The sequence below is a fragment of the Triticum aestivum genome, chromosome 5D (genome assembly GCF_018294505.1).
Source record: "Triticum aestivum cultivar Chinese Spring chromosome 5D, IWGSC CS RefSeq v2.1, whole genome shotgun sequence".
NCBI classification, from domain to species: domain Eukaryota; kingdom Viridiplantae; phylum Streptophyta; class Magnoliopsida; order Poales; family Poaceae; genus Triticum; species Triticum aestivum.
In genome coordinates this window covers 213,475,331-213,488,329 of record NC_057808.1, presented here as the reverse complement: position 1 = coordinate 213,488,329, position 12,999 = coordinate 213,475,331, and the positions used below count along the sequence as shown (strand labels likewise).

The following is a 12,999-nucleotide window of genomic DNA, read 5'->3' as shown; positions in this document are numbered from 1 at the left end:
AATAACACCAAAGCAAATTCATATTCATAATACTCAATCCACACAAAGAACTACAAGGAGACCCCAAGGTTTCTATCGGAGAAAAGATGATAAAAACGTGCATCAACCCCTATACATAGATTACCCCAATATCATCGCGGGAATCTACAAGTTGATTGCCATTACGTATATCAAGTGAATCAATATGATACCCCATTATCACCTCAAGTATTCATACCACAAGACATACATCATGTGTTTCCAAATCTAAACATTCAATCTGACATGAAAAAACTTCAAAGGGTAGAGATTCAATTCATAACCACAAGAGTATAGAGGGAAGAAACATCATATGATCCATCTATATTAACAAAGGCCATGATATAGATCACGAGAGAGAGAGAGAGAGAGAGAGATTAAACACATAGCTACTGGTACAAACCCTCAGCCCCGAGGGTGGACTACTCCCTCCTCATCGTGGTGGCCGCCGGGATGATGAAAATGGCCACCGGAGATGATTCCCCCCTCTGGTAGGGTGCCGGAATGGGTCTAGATTAGTTTTCGGTGGCTACGGAGCCCTACGGCGGCAGGACTTCTGATCTAGGTTAACCCCGAAGGGTTTTGGAATATTTGAGAATTTATAGTGTAAAGAGGGGGTGCGGGAGGCCACCAAGGTGGGCACAACCCACCTGGGCGCGCCCGGGGGGCCTGGCGCGCCCTGGTAGGTTGTGCCCCCCTCGGGGCACCCCCCAAGTGCTGCTCTGGCCCATCGGGAGTCTTCTGGCCCTAAAAAATCCACAAAAAAATTTGCGGTGTTTGGACTCCGTTTAATATTGATTTCCCGTGATGTAAAAAACAAGCAAAAACAACAACTGACACTTGGCACTGGGTCAATAGGTTAGTCCCAAAAAATGACATAAAGTTGCTATAAAATGATTGTAAAACATCCAAGAATGATAAAATAACAACATGAATACTTCATAAATTATAGATACGTTGGAGACGTATTAGAGGACGCCACAACCCCGACGACCGCTGTCTGTGGTGGGGCGTGCCCGGGCGCAGGCTCCACTTCTTCCTAGAGCACCTCGAGGCCGGCAACGAGCCGCCGCTCGAGTACCCGGTGGCCCTGGCCCCTGTCCCCCGCCGCAGTGGCGGCCCTTGGCTGCCGATGCGAATGGTGGGCGGGACCTCCTCCTCCTCCCGCTCCTCTGGGTAGCTGGCGCTCGCCAACGTCAAGGCCGAGCCCGTGGAGACGCCGCTCGGCCGGCGCACCCGCGGCGACGCCCTCGTCATCAACGAGGGTGGCCGTGCCTCCTCTGCTCCTTCCTCCCGCCTCGTCAAGCCGAAGAAGGAGCCGGGCCTTGTCGCCGTGAAGAACGAGCAAGAGGACATGGCCGCCGCCGACGAGGCTGCCATGAAGTGGGCGCGTGAGGACTGGGCCCGGCTGGAGATGGAACCCCGACGCGGCGCCCTAGAGGAGATCGCTGCTTGGTGCCGCGGCCGCGACGAGGGCGGCGTCATCGTCCTCGAGGACAGCGACGACGAGGCGCCGCCGCCAGCCAAACCAGTCCGCCAGGGCGACCCCGGGGATGGGTTCAGCAGGGGCGGTGGCGGCGTGAAGAAGGAGAAGGAGGAGGACGACGACTACAGCGCCTTCAGCAAGCTCTTCGGCCTGTAGGCGAAGCTACGAGTGCGAGCGGCGGCGGCGCGACGTAGTAGTAGTTATCCTTTTTTTAGATTATGTTTCCAATATGTAAAAAACGATGGAACGCCTAAATTTCACCGAATCTATATCGTGTTTCGCCGAATTTTGGCCGAGTATGTTTTTTAAAATCCTTAAAAAAAAGGCGCATGGGCGACCTGGGACGACGGCCGGGAACCCGATCAACCCCATTGCCTTTTTTCACCCACGGCGTCTCAGAGCGGCGCTATTTCAAACCTCTGAAGGCCGATCGGCTGGAGATGCTTTCACACCCATGCTCCATCGGAGAGAGAAGTTCACTGGCAGAGAGTATTGCCGGGTCCGCACCAGCTGCCGCACGCCGCTCGCTCATAGGACCAACGCGGCATTCCTTCCACCAGCACAAAGTTACATCCGTGCCCTTGGTACTTGACTCTGGCTGCACCGAGTCCACGGACGGCGGCATAAGAGGAACGTCAGATGTGCTCCTAGCGATTTGTACTTCCCGGTGGCCGCACCGTACGCCAGGTCCACCAGGACACCCTCTTCCACCTCGCGTCCACACTTGTGCTCCTGACGGAGATTCTCTAGAGCTCCCTGGACTCTCCTCACCAGCCACAGACAACTTTGACCGTCCATCGAGCCTCGCGATTTGTTCAGGCTGCGCGAACTCGGTGCACCGGGACCACGCGGGGGAGCGCGGCACCACCCACGCAGCCTGCCCCCATTTTCTCCTCACACGTATCCCACCAACTCGATCCCCCGAGCTCAAACATACACACACACACACACAGCGCAACGCCTCCCAGCTCGACTCCACGTGCTGCCGCCGCCGCCGGCGTAGACCTCCCGTTGGCCGCCATGGACCCGCGCTTCCAGCTGCCCACTCCGGTGCCGTCCTCCGGCGGCGCTGGTGTGCGAGGGCACCACCGGCGGGCCCATTCGGAGACGTTTCTGCGCTTCCCCGACACCGACCTCTTCCTCGACCCCGATGGAGACTTCTCCTTCTCCGACCTCGACTTCCCATCCCTCTCCGACGACTCCCCGGCGGTCTCCGACCCGACCCCGCCTCCTCCCCCGCCGATGGCGGCCAGCTCGTCCCAGACACCGGCTCCCCGTCCACCGGGCGGGACCCACAACAGGAGCCTCTCCCTTGACGCCGCCTTCTTCGAGGGCCTCGCCTTGCAGGGGGGAGGAGGCGGGGGTTGTGGTGGCCATAAGAGGAGCGGGTCCATGGATGGGGTGAACTCGCCGTTCGAAGGCGAGTCGGCGCTGTCGGGCGGGCTGGACTACGCCAAGAAGGCCATGCCGGCCGAGAGGATCGCCGAGCTAGCTCTCCTTGACCCCAAACGCGCAAAGAGGTGAGGAAATAAATCTTCAGCTGTTCTTTCTCGATCCGGAAGGTGGTGTCATCTCATCTACTGATGCAATTTGTCATGTGAACCATGTATATATGTTTTTGACCTGCTGACGGTCCCTCACGGAGGTCCCCTGAGTGAACTATCGTTAGGTCATCCGAGCGAATGCTGCAACCTGAATGCGTTTCCTAAAAAAAATCACTCCCAGCGAAAGAGGATTGCCGGTAAAACAGATATATTGCCATGCTATTGTATAAAGATTTGCCATGTTGTAAAGAAAAAAAATTGCAATGCTAGCAGAAAGATTAATTTGCCATGCTGCAAGAGAGTAATTGCCATGCGGTTTTAGGGATTTGCCATTACGCAACGAAAATTCCCAACTTAGTTCAAGATTTGCCATGCTGGCAGACGAATATTGCCATGCTACATCAAACGGAAATGGTGAAAATTCCCATGCTCTAAAAAATAGAATTTGCCATTCCGGATGTGTTTGCTCAGATTGCCATCCTGAGCGAACCGTTTAGTGCCGTCATACCGTAGTTTGCTCAGAGGGATGCGTGAGAGTGAAAAGTGATTGCCACATGTCTTGCTTTGAGATTTGTACACAGGAATTGAATGTGTCACAGCGCGTTCATTAAAAAAAACCCTCTGAGCTGACGTCAGATCGTTAAGATTTTATATTTTTATTAATGGACCATGTATGTTAATGTTTGTAGTAATTTCTGCTACTGAAAGTGTGCTATCAGTTCTGAGATCCTGGATATCTGGATGATAGTTGCAAGGTCTAGGGTTTGTCTCCTAGTTGTGTTTGGGTTGTACGAATTTAGGATAATTGTCAGTTTTGAGATCTCAGATATCTGGATGATAGTTGCAAGGTTTAGGGTTTGTCTCCTAGGTGTGTTTGGGTTGTACTAATTTAGGATAATTGTATGTGTGCATGTAGGATTTTGGCAAACCGGCAGTCGGCAGCGAGGTCGAAGGAGAGGAAGATCAAGTATACCGGTGAGCTAGAGAGGAAGGTCCAGACACTGCAGACCGAGGCCACTACGCTATCAGCACAGCTTACACTTCTCCAGGTATGGGATTATTTTATTAAGGGGTGTGAGATGAGTTTTTTTTTAATGTAATCCACTATGTTCATTGGTCAATTGTGATGTTTGACATGTAGCATGATCCTAATAGAGTAACCTATACAAAAACCAAAGTTTAACTCATAATTTGTTCTGTTCTGTGTTGAAGTAGATAGCTGATTGTATGTTTGCTGTATATACTTTATAGCATGTTGTTGCATTCAATCCTTTACATTGAATTTGAAGATGCTTAGTTGGGTCATCTGCAACTGAAGTTGTTGATAGCTCCGAGGCTTGAAACGAACTAATTTATGTTGATATGTAACTGTGTTTTGTTTTGGGAGTAGTGTGGAAATGACACACATAGTACTGTTCAGCTTTTGAATTGTGTGACAGTGTGAAGAATTTACATTTCTTATTAAATTTTTGTCACGGACTAGCTTTATCATCAGCATTTACATTTTGCTAGAATTGTGATATACATTGAGAACAGTTTACTGTAGGTATATAAGTCAGTAGGACAGAACACATATATGAACTGGATTGCCCTTCACATTAGTCCATGGTGCGTGTATACATTGTTCATTTTAAACAGAGAAGAGCCAAAGTTTTGTTGATGAATGGACAAGCATTATGGTAATTAGAGTAAGTAGTAAAGCATGAAAAGTTACGACAAATAGGTCTAGCGATGTATCTCTTCGTGTGTGTCAGTGTGTGTGAGGGAGGGAGGGAGGGCTACAGACGACAACAATAAAACCTTTAGTCCTAAACAAGTCGGTAGGCTAACCCATAAGATCCCAAAACCAACTCATGGTTCTGGCACGTGGATAGCTAACTTCCGCACACTCCTATGCATGGCTAGTTTGGTGATATTCCAGTCCTTCAGATCATTCTTTACGGACTCCTCCCATGTCAGCTTTGGTCTACCCCGACTTCTCTTGACATTTCAACACACTTTAACCGTCCGCTATGCACTGGAATTTCTGGAGGCCTGCGCTGTATATGCCCAAACCATCTCAGACGATGTTGGACAAGCTTCTCTTCAATCAGTGCTACCCCAACTCTACGTATATCCTCATTCCGGACCAGATCCTTTTTTGCGTGGCCACACATCCATCTCAACATGCACATTTCCGCTACATGTAACTGTTGAACATGTTGTCTTTTAGTCGGCCAACACTTAGCGCCATACAACATTGCTGGTAGAATCGCAATCCTATAGAACCTACTCCCTCCGCCCCATAATATAAGATGTTTTTGTAAGCTAACATAGTTTGCAAAAATGTCTTTACATTATGGGACGGAGGGAGTACCTTTTAGCTTTTGTGGCACTCTCTTGTCACAGAGAACGCCAGAAGCTTGGCTCCACTTTATCCATCTGACTTTGATTTGATGGGTCACATCTTCATTGATATCACCATCCTTCTTTAACATTGATCCCAAATATTGAAAGGTGTCCTTCTGAAGTACCACCTGCCCATCAAGGCTAACCTCCTTTCTCCTTGTGCCTAGTAGTACCGGAGCGACACCTCATGTACTTAGTTTTAGTTCTACTAAGCCTAAAACCTTTCGATTTCAAATTTTGTCTCCAAAGCTCTAACTTTCTATTAACCCCCGTCCGACTATCATTTACTAGCACCACAGTATCTGCAAAGAGCACCATGGGATATCTCCTTGTATATCCCTTGTGACCTCATCCATCACCAAAGCAAAAAGATAAGGGCTCAAAGCTGACCCTTGGTACAGTCCATTTTAATCGGAAAGTCATAAGTCTCGTCATCACTTGTCCCAACATTATCGTACATGTCCTTGATGAGGGTAATGTACTTTGTTGGGACTTGTGTTTCTCCAAGGCCCACCACATGACATTCCACAGTAATTAGTACTCCCTCCGTCTAGGTGCATAAGTCATCTTAGGTTGTGCACCGCGACCAAGGCAGAGGGGAAAACGAGAGAATTTAATGTTTATTTGCTAATTAATAGCATTGCATGCAATGAACTAACCACTGCATGTCGTGTTTGGTAGTCTCAAGTCATTGAAAGCATGCACGTCCCACATCTCTTATTGGTTGATATGTCAAGAAACAAGAAACGAGGTGGGAGTTAATGCACCGCGCCTAAGTGTTTTTGGATTATTTGATTTTCGTAAGGTGACTTATACACCTAGACGGAGGGAGTACAACTTTGAACACCCCCCTTGTTCTTGAAGATTGGTACTAATATACTCCGCGTCCATTCTTCTGGCATCTTGTTCGCCCGAAAAATGAGGTTGAAAAATTTAGTTAGCCATACTATCGCTATTGCTATGTCTCCTAGGCCTCTCCACACCTCAATGGGGATACAACCAGGGCTCGTCGCCTTGCCTCCTTTCATCCTTTTTAAAGCGTTCTTGACCTTAGACTCCTGGATTCGTCGCACAAAACACCTGAGGGTATCATCAAAGGAGTCGTCCATCTCAATGGTAGAGCTCTCATTCTCTCCATTGAACAAAGGGCCACGGACATGCCAAAAAATAGCAACCATCAAACAAAGGCCAAAGTTTTGAGCACTACCAAACATTTGGCGGTGTTCCTTTGGGTACAAACCAAACACAACCCTTATGTTTCTGGTTACATACTATTCACGTGCCTTTGGGGCTTTGCATAGGCATCTACAATTATTGATAAGACCTCTGTTAACTATTACCTCGGAAGTAAAGATGATTATAGTATATGTTTGCTGAGTCAGTGTTACTAAATTTAGTCAAGTTTCCATGTAAGTAGAGTTTGCAGTTTTGCATGGATGTTCAATTTTTTTGGACCATGCTAGCACAAACCCCCCTTTCTGTATGCCACTGAGAATATTCGATCGTAATTGCTAGTAGAGTTTTAATCCTCTTGCTTTTTCGTGTGGATATGATCTTTAATATTGGTGGTATAACTTTTTTTTTCATATATAGCTTATTCTCATATATAATCTATTGCTATTACTTGAAACACAGAGGGATACTTCTGGTTTAACTACCGAGAATAGAGAACTCAAACTTCGGTTGCAGTCCATGGAGGAGCAAGCTAAACTACGGGATGGTATGTTCTGATCTTCCGCTAGAACTTCTTCAGTTCTTTCGGTAGCCATTATTTAAATTCTATGAAGTTTGCCTGCTACTGATCTCTGAATCTGTTGACATGTTGGCTGGTTATTTAGTAAAGCGAAATTCAGTATTTGTGTTTTTCTAGCTCAGGGATGAACATAATAAAATGCTCCATTCCGTACCAAATGCAGCTCTAAATGACGCTCTGCGAGAAGAAGTCCAGCGGCTTAAGATAGCTGCAGGGCAAGCTCCAAAAATGAATGGGAGTCAATTCAACGGCGGACTCCAGCAGATTCCATCCTATTTCTCTCAGCAACACCAGCGACAGCAGCAGCAGCAGCATCAACAACAGATGGCTTACTTAGGTGGGCACCAAGCTCAGCGTCACCATCCAAACCATCACCAGAGCCCATCGAATGGTGGCCAGTCGCTGAGTGGTCTGTCCCTAGACGACTCCATGGATTTCATTTGAGGAACACTAGGGCCCTCCTATTAAATCATACACCAACTGCAACTCAGCATTGTACAGATAGCTAATGTACTATCTATGCATATGAATCATTGGTAGGGTAGCTAGCCTTTCTTTGTATTTCTATCATTAATCAGAAAGCATGCTCTTGTATGACATAATCTCCTCTTTCCCTTCTTTGTCTGTTTCTGGAGAGCAATTGATGATACTGGGAACTCTTACTTACAATGTGCTTTTCAGGTCATAACTGTTATGAGATACACTTGTTAGATACTGAGTTGTGCACTTGTAGTTCATTACTGGCATCTCTAGAACTTCTTCGGGGTTGTTTCAAAAGTAATTTGTTCATACTTCTTTTTGAAGTCTATAGAACAATGGTCAGGTTTCTTTCATTTAATTGCTCCAGCGAACTGGCACGGGCGCATCATCTGAACTGCCGAACACTTGGCTTTATTTGCAAGAAATTCCATGTCGACTAGACAATGAACATGCATACACTCACTCTTATGAACGCAAACACGCACACCCTACTCTTATGAGCACCTCTCAAAGACTGAGCCGGCGTATCATCTTGAGATTTACAAAGTCATCATAGGCGCCTCGTCGTCGACGGGAACCCTGAAATAAGAATGCGCGTCGCCGGAAATCCTGAAATAAATCCAAAAATAAATACGAGAGTCAGGATTTGAACCCTGTGGGCTGAGGATAACACAGTCCCTCTAACCATTCAACCATAGGTTGGTTCATCAAAGATAGATGTGTTGAAGTATATACATGGATTGACCCTGGCCACGGGCCCAAGAGCGTTGTGGATGTCTTGGGCCCAGTACCGTAGTCTGCAGGTGCAGCCCCTTGCAAACTGTCCTCTGCTTGCGGCGTTGCCTGGGGACCAAGGCGAAGATGAGCAACGTCAGCTCCGCGATGCAACGGCCATGGATCCAGTGGTTGGACAAGAAGAGACAAGTTTTGCCATCCCCGACCTGCGATTAGCTAGAGGCACACACAATCGCCATGACCTTGGGATCAGGAGACAACGGGAGGTGGATGAAGCTGATGGGGCAGAAATCGAAGAGGGAGTCGTCATCAACACGCTTTGGGAGCAGGGTGATGTACGCCTCATTAAGCTTCTGGAAAGCACCGTATTGAGGGAGTAGAACTTGCCAAAGGTATCGCAGATGTCTTCTTGACAATATCTCAACAACCCTGACAGCGTGTTTGGTCGGGAGTAATTAGAGCTAGGGAATGAGAATTGAAGGGGTACGAGACTTCAAATCTATTGTTTGGTTAGGGGGATTGAGAGTTCATAAGTGAATAGTCCAACTCCCACCGTTTTATTAACAGGGAAGGGGTGGGAGTTGAAAGAGAATTGTTTTAGTGAGTCAATCTTAACCCTTTATCATAACTTATGTTAATTTCCCTTGTCTATTTTCTTGTCAATTCCCACGAACCAAACACGGGAATACAGTTTCTCCTCAAACTCTTACACATAATTCCCATCATGCCCCCAACAGGGGATTGGAAATAAAAAGACTCATCCCATGTCTAATCTCAATACAACTCCCTACATTAAACTCCCATTCCCTTTCCCAAATTTTGCCAAATGCATTGTGAAGGAATTCAGAGGTGAATCCGTCGGGCTCTAGTGCCTTGCCGGTGGACATAGCCTTGATGGAGCCCCTCCCCTTGAGTCCCTCCCCTCCCCCGCTCGCGCCACTGGCAACTCCGGCCGCGGCGGCCATCCACCTCCCCTCCACCATTACTCTTGCCACCGCCTGTCGGCGTTCCGGGAACGGGGGTCCCCAGACTTGCCTGCCTGCGGCCCATGGCGTGGCTAAGCAAGCAGGCCGTACGACCCATCTTCATTAACAAGGCATCCAAAACCCTCGCGAGGGTCCAAGCCTCGTGAGGCGGACGACACAAGACCTCCTCTGGAGTGGCCTAGCCAGGCAGGCTCAGGAGGAGCGGAGATATCAAGGCGGGGCAAAACCTCACGAGGCTCTCGTGACGCGAGCCGTGACGCACGGCACCAGGCGGGCGCCAGCGCGCGCAGCGTCCTTATTTCCTCTTTGGTGCTAAGGAGGCCAGCGCAGGCGAGGATTACCGAGGCATCAGGCAAAGGTTGCTATATTGGTGCAACAAGACCAAGACCGGGAGGACGGCAAGACGGAGGTCATCGTGGAGCCCAGGACGGCGTCACCACCAGAGCTTTTCGCAGGCGAAGACTGCTTTTGTTAGGATAGCTTGTACTAGCTGTCCCCCTTCAAGTTTGCCCGCTGTTGTTGGCTCCCTTCCCGCTCAATATTTGGGAAGAGGACCAGGGCCTATATAAGTAGAGCTAGCCACCACGGTAGGGGCATCGAGCAATTCACCAGCTCTCACCCACACAAGTTAGCTAGGCACAAGAACACCTCAACCTCAGGAGGCTGTTCTTCCTTGTACTGTTCATCATCAGCCCAAGAGGCAATCCACCACCACCACACTGGAGTAGGGTATTACACCACAACGGTGCACCGAACCAGTATAAACCTCGTGTCTTTCTGTGTTGCGAGTTCTTCGAGTTCGTCCGCGAGATCTTAGCAAGCTAGGGCGTAGATCGGTAGGAGGGAAAGACTTCGCGCGCACCCCAGTGTTCGAACCTTAAGGGTTTGCCGGAACCCCACATCCGACATTTGGCGCGCCAGGTAGGGGTGCGCCGGAGCTCCTCTCCACCAACCTGCGCCCCCGCACTGCCGCACTACGCTCCGATGGCAGGTGCCCTGCCACCCACCTCTGCGGCCGACACCAGCAGCGGGGAGTCTGGGTACCGAGCCCTGGCCCCCACCTTGCGGCGAGTGCAGTGGCCAACCAAGTTCAAGCCGGAGATGCCGCCGCGTTACGACGGCGTGGCGGACCCGACGCCGTTCCTGCAGGCGTACGAGGAGTCCGTCCTCGAGGCCGGAGGCGACGACAAGATCATAGCCAACTGGTTCCCCATGGCCCTCGCCGGCGAGCCGCGCGCCTGGCTGCTCAACCTCCCGGGATCCATGGTGGCATCCTGGGGGGAACTCCGTAACCTCTTCACCTCGCGCTACGCGATGCCGGCGCACCACGCAGTCGCGGCACTGCTGGGTGGCTCTCAAGCACCGCCTTCAGATCGCCACGTCAAACCTTTCTTTCGTCAGATTGGGGCAGCCTCCAAGCGTCCGGGGGCTGCGCCGGGTTGGGCTGCGCCGGAGGCCGACCTCACCTTCGGCTCGGAAGACCACCCCGGCTCCGGTATGCTCCCAATGCTCTGCACGCCCACCATCTACAACGTGGCCGTCACCAAGACCCTCATCGACGGCGGTGTCGGCCTCAACTTGCTCTCCGTAGAAGCCTTCAGCCTTCTCCACGTGCCGCCCGAGCGACTCAACCTCAGCAAGCCTTTTTCGGGAGTGGGTGGTGGAGCTGCCCATTCTCTGGGGCAGATCCGCCTCCCTGTCACCTTCGGCACACGCGACAACTACCGCACTGAGCTGGTGGACTTCGACATCGCCCGCATTGGTCTCCCGTACAATGCCATCCTCGGGTACCCGGCTCTCGCTCAGTTCATGGCGGCGACTCACCCGGCCTACAACCTCATGAAGATGCCAGGGAGCAAGGGCGTCCTCACCATCAAGGGGGACACTAAGGAGGCCGTAACGGCACTCAGGCTCGCCTTCAAGACCGCGGCAGCAGCACAGCTAGCCGGCGCCGGTGCGCCCGAGGCCAAGGAGACCGCGCCCACCAAGAAGAAGCAGTTGTTCACCCAAGACAAGGCGGAGACCAAGCAGGTGCCGGTCAATGAGGACGGGTCTTCAGGAGCCACCTTCACCATAGGAACCGGCCTTGACCCGGGACAAGAAGAAGCTTTGGTGAGGTTTTTGCGCGCGAACAAGGAGATATTCACGTGGGAGCCCAATCAGCTGGTAGGGGTCCCGAGAGAGGTGATCCAGCATCATCTAAGGGTGTGCCCCAACGTGCGCCCCGTGAAGCAGCGAGCAAGGCGGCAGTCCACTGAGAAGCAGGCCTTCATCGTCCAAGAGACACGCAAGCTGGAGGCGGCAGGTACCATCCGAGAAGTTCGATACCCCGAATGACTGGCGAAGCCCGTCGTAGTACCGAAGAAAGGCGGGAAGGAACGGATGTGCGTCGACTTCACCAACCTTAACAAAGCTTGCCCCCAAGATCCGTTCCCACTTCCACGCATCGATCAAATCGTCGACTCCACCGCCGAGTGCGACTTGCTATGTTTCCTGGATGCATTCTCAGGATACCACCAAATCAAGATGGCGGTGGAGGATGTGGAGAAGACAGCCTTCCTGACACCATGCAGGGTGTATTGCTACACCTGCATGCCCTTCGGGCAGCGCAACGCGGGCGCAACCTTTCAGCGGTTGATGCACATCGCTTTGGGCGGCAGCTCGGCAGGAACACAGAGGCCTACGTTGATGACATAGTGGTGAAATCTCGCGAGGCGAGGACATTGATTCAAGACTTGGAGGAGACCTTCGAGAGCTTGCGCCAAGTGAACTTGAGGCTTAACCCGGAGAAGTGCATGTTTGGCGTCCCCTCCGGCAAGCTACTAGGGTTCCTCGTATCCCACAGAGGGATCGAGGCAAACCCGGAGAAGATCAGGGCCATCGAAGACATGAGCCCACCGCAGACCCTCAAGGAGATGCAGAAGCTAGCGGGGCGAGTGACCGCATTGGGGCGTTTCATCTCCAAGCTAGGCGAGCACGCCTTACCCTTCTTTAAGCTCATGAAGAAGAAGGGCCTGTTCGAGTGGACCCCGGAGGCTGACCGGGCCTTCCAAGACCTCAAGAAATACCTCACCAGCCCCCCGGTGATGGTGGCACCGCGGCCTCTCCAACCGCTAGTACTCTACCTTGCCGCCACCCCGTATTTCGCCAGCGCGGCGCTGGTGGCGGTTCGGGAGGAGCGCCAAGACAAGGGTGTGCCGCGCCAAGCCAAAGGTGATGCAGCGCAGGGTCAGGAAGGCGCAGCAAAGCCATTAGCGGCGAAAGACCAAGCTCAGCAGGGCAACATCATGGAAGCTCCTAAGGACGGTCAGGTCTCAGGAAACCTACCACCTCAGGATATGCCACAATCTTCGCAGGACCCGAGCCTCGACAGTGTGCCAGCCCTCGTCGAGCACCCGGTGTACTTCGTCAGCATCGTACTGCGAGACACGAGGGCACGCTACCCCATGCCACAAAAGCTCCTGCTCGCACTCTTGGTGGCCTCGCGCAAGCTGCGACACTACTTCCAGGGCCACCCCATCAAGGTCGTCTCAGCCTACCCATTGGAGAGGGTACTCAGGAGCCCTAATTCAGCCGGAAGGGTCGCTGAATGGAACATCGAGTTGCAAG

General features: G+C 51.3%; 1 protein-coding gene across 1 annotated transcript; it reads left to right on the top strand.

Moving 5' to 3' along the window:
* The first annotated feature begins 2,407 nt into the window (after nt 1–2,407).
* LOC123120108 (transcription factor VIP1) lies at nt 2,408–7,858 on the top strand. The gene is made up of 4 exons (XM_044540130.1): nt 2,408–3,024; nt 3,965–4,097; nt 7,072–7,156; nt 7,353–7,858. The coding sequence occupies exons 1-4, from the start codon at nt 2,525–2,527 to the stop codon at nt 7,631–7,633; spliced, it is 999 nt and encodes a 332-aa protein (XP_044396065.1). The 5' UTR covers nt 2,408–2,524; the 3' UTR covers nt 7,634–7,858.
* The last annotated feature ends 5,141 nt before the right edge of the window (nt 7,859–12,999 follow it).

Excerpts from the sequence above, each read along its gene's own strand:
- LOC123120108 (XM_044540130.1), top strand. The coding sequence starts at position 2,525 with ATGGACCCGCGCTTCCAGCTGCCCACTCCGGTGCCGTCCTCCGGCGGC. Across the intron at positions 3,025-3,964 it reads GACCCCAAACGCGCAAAGAG|GATTTTGGCAAACCGGCAGT; the intron begins GTGAGGAAATAA and ends GTGTGCATGTAG. Across the intron at positions 7,157-7,352 it reads GCAAGCTAAACTACGGGATG|CTCTAAATGACGCTCTGCGA; the intron begins GTATGTTCTGAT and ends TACCAAATGCAG.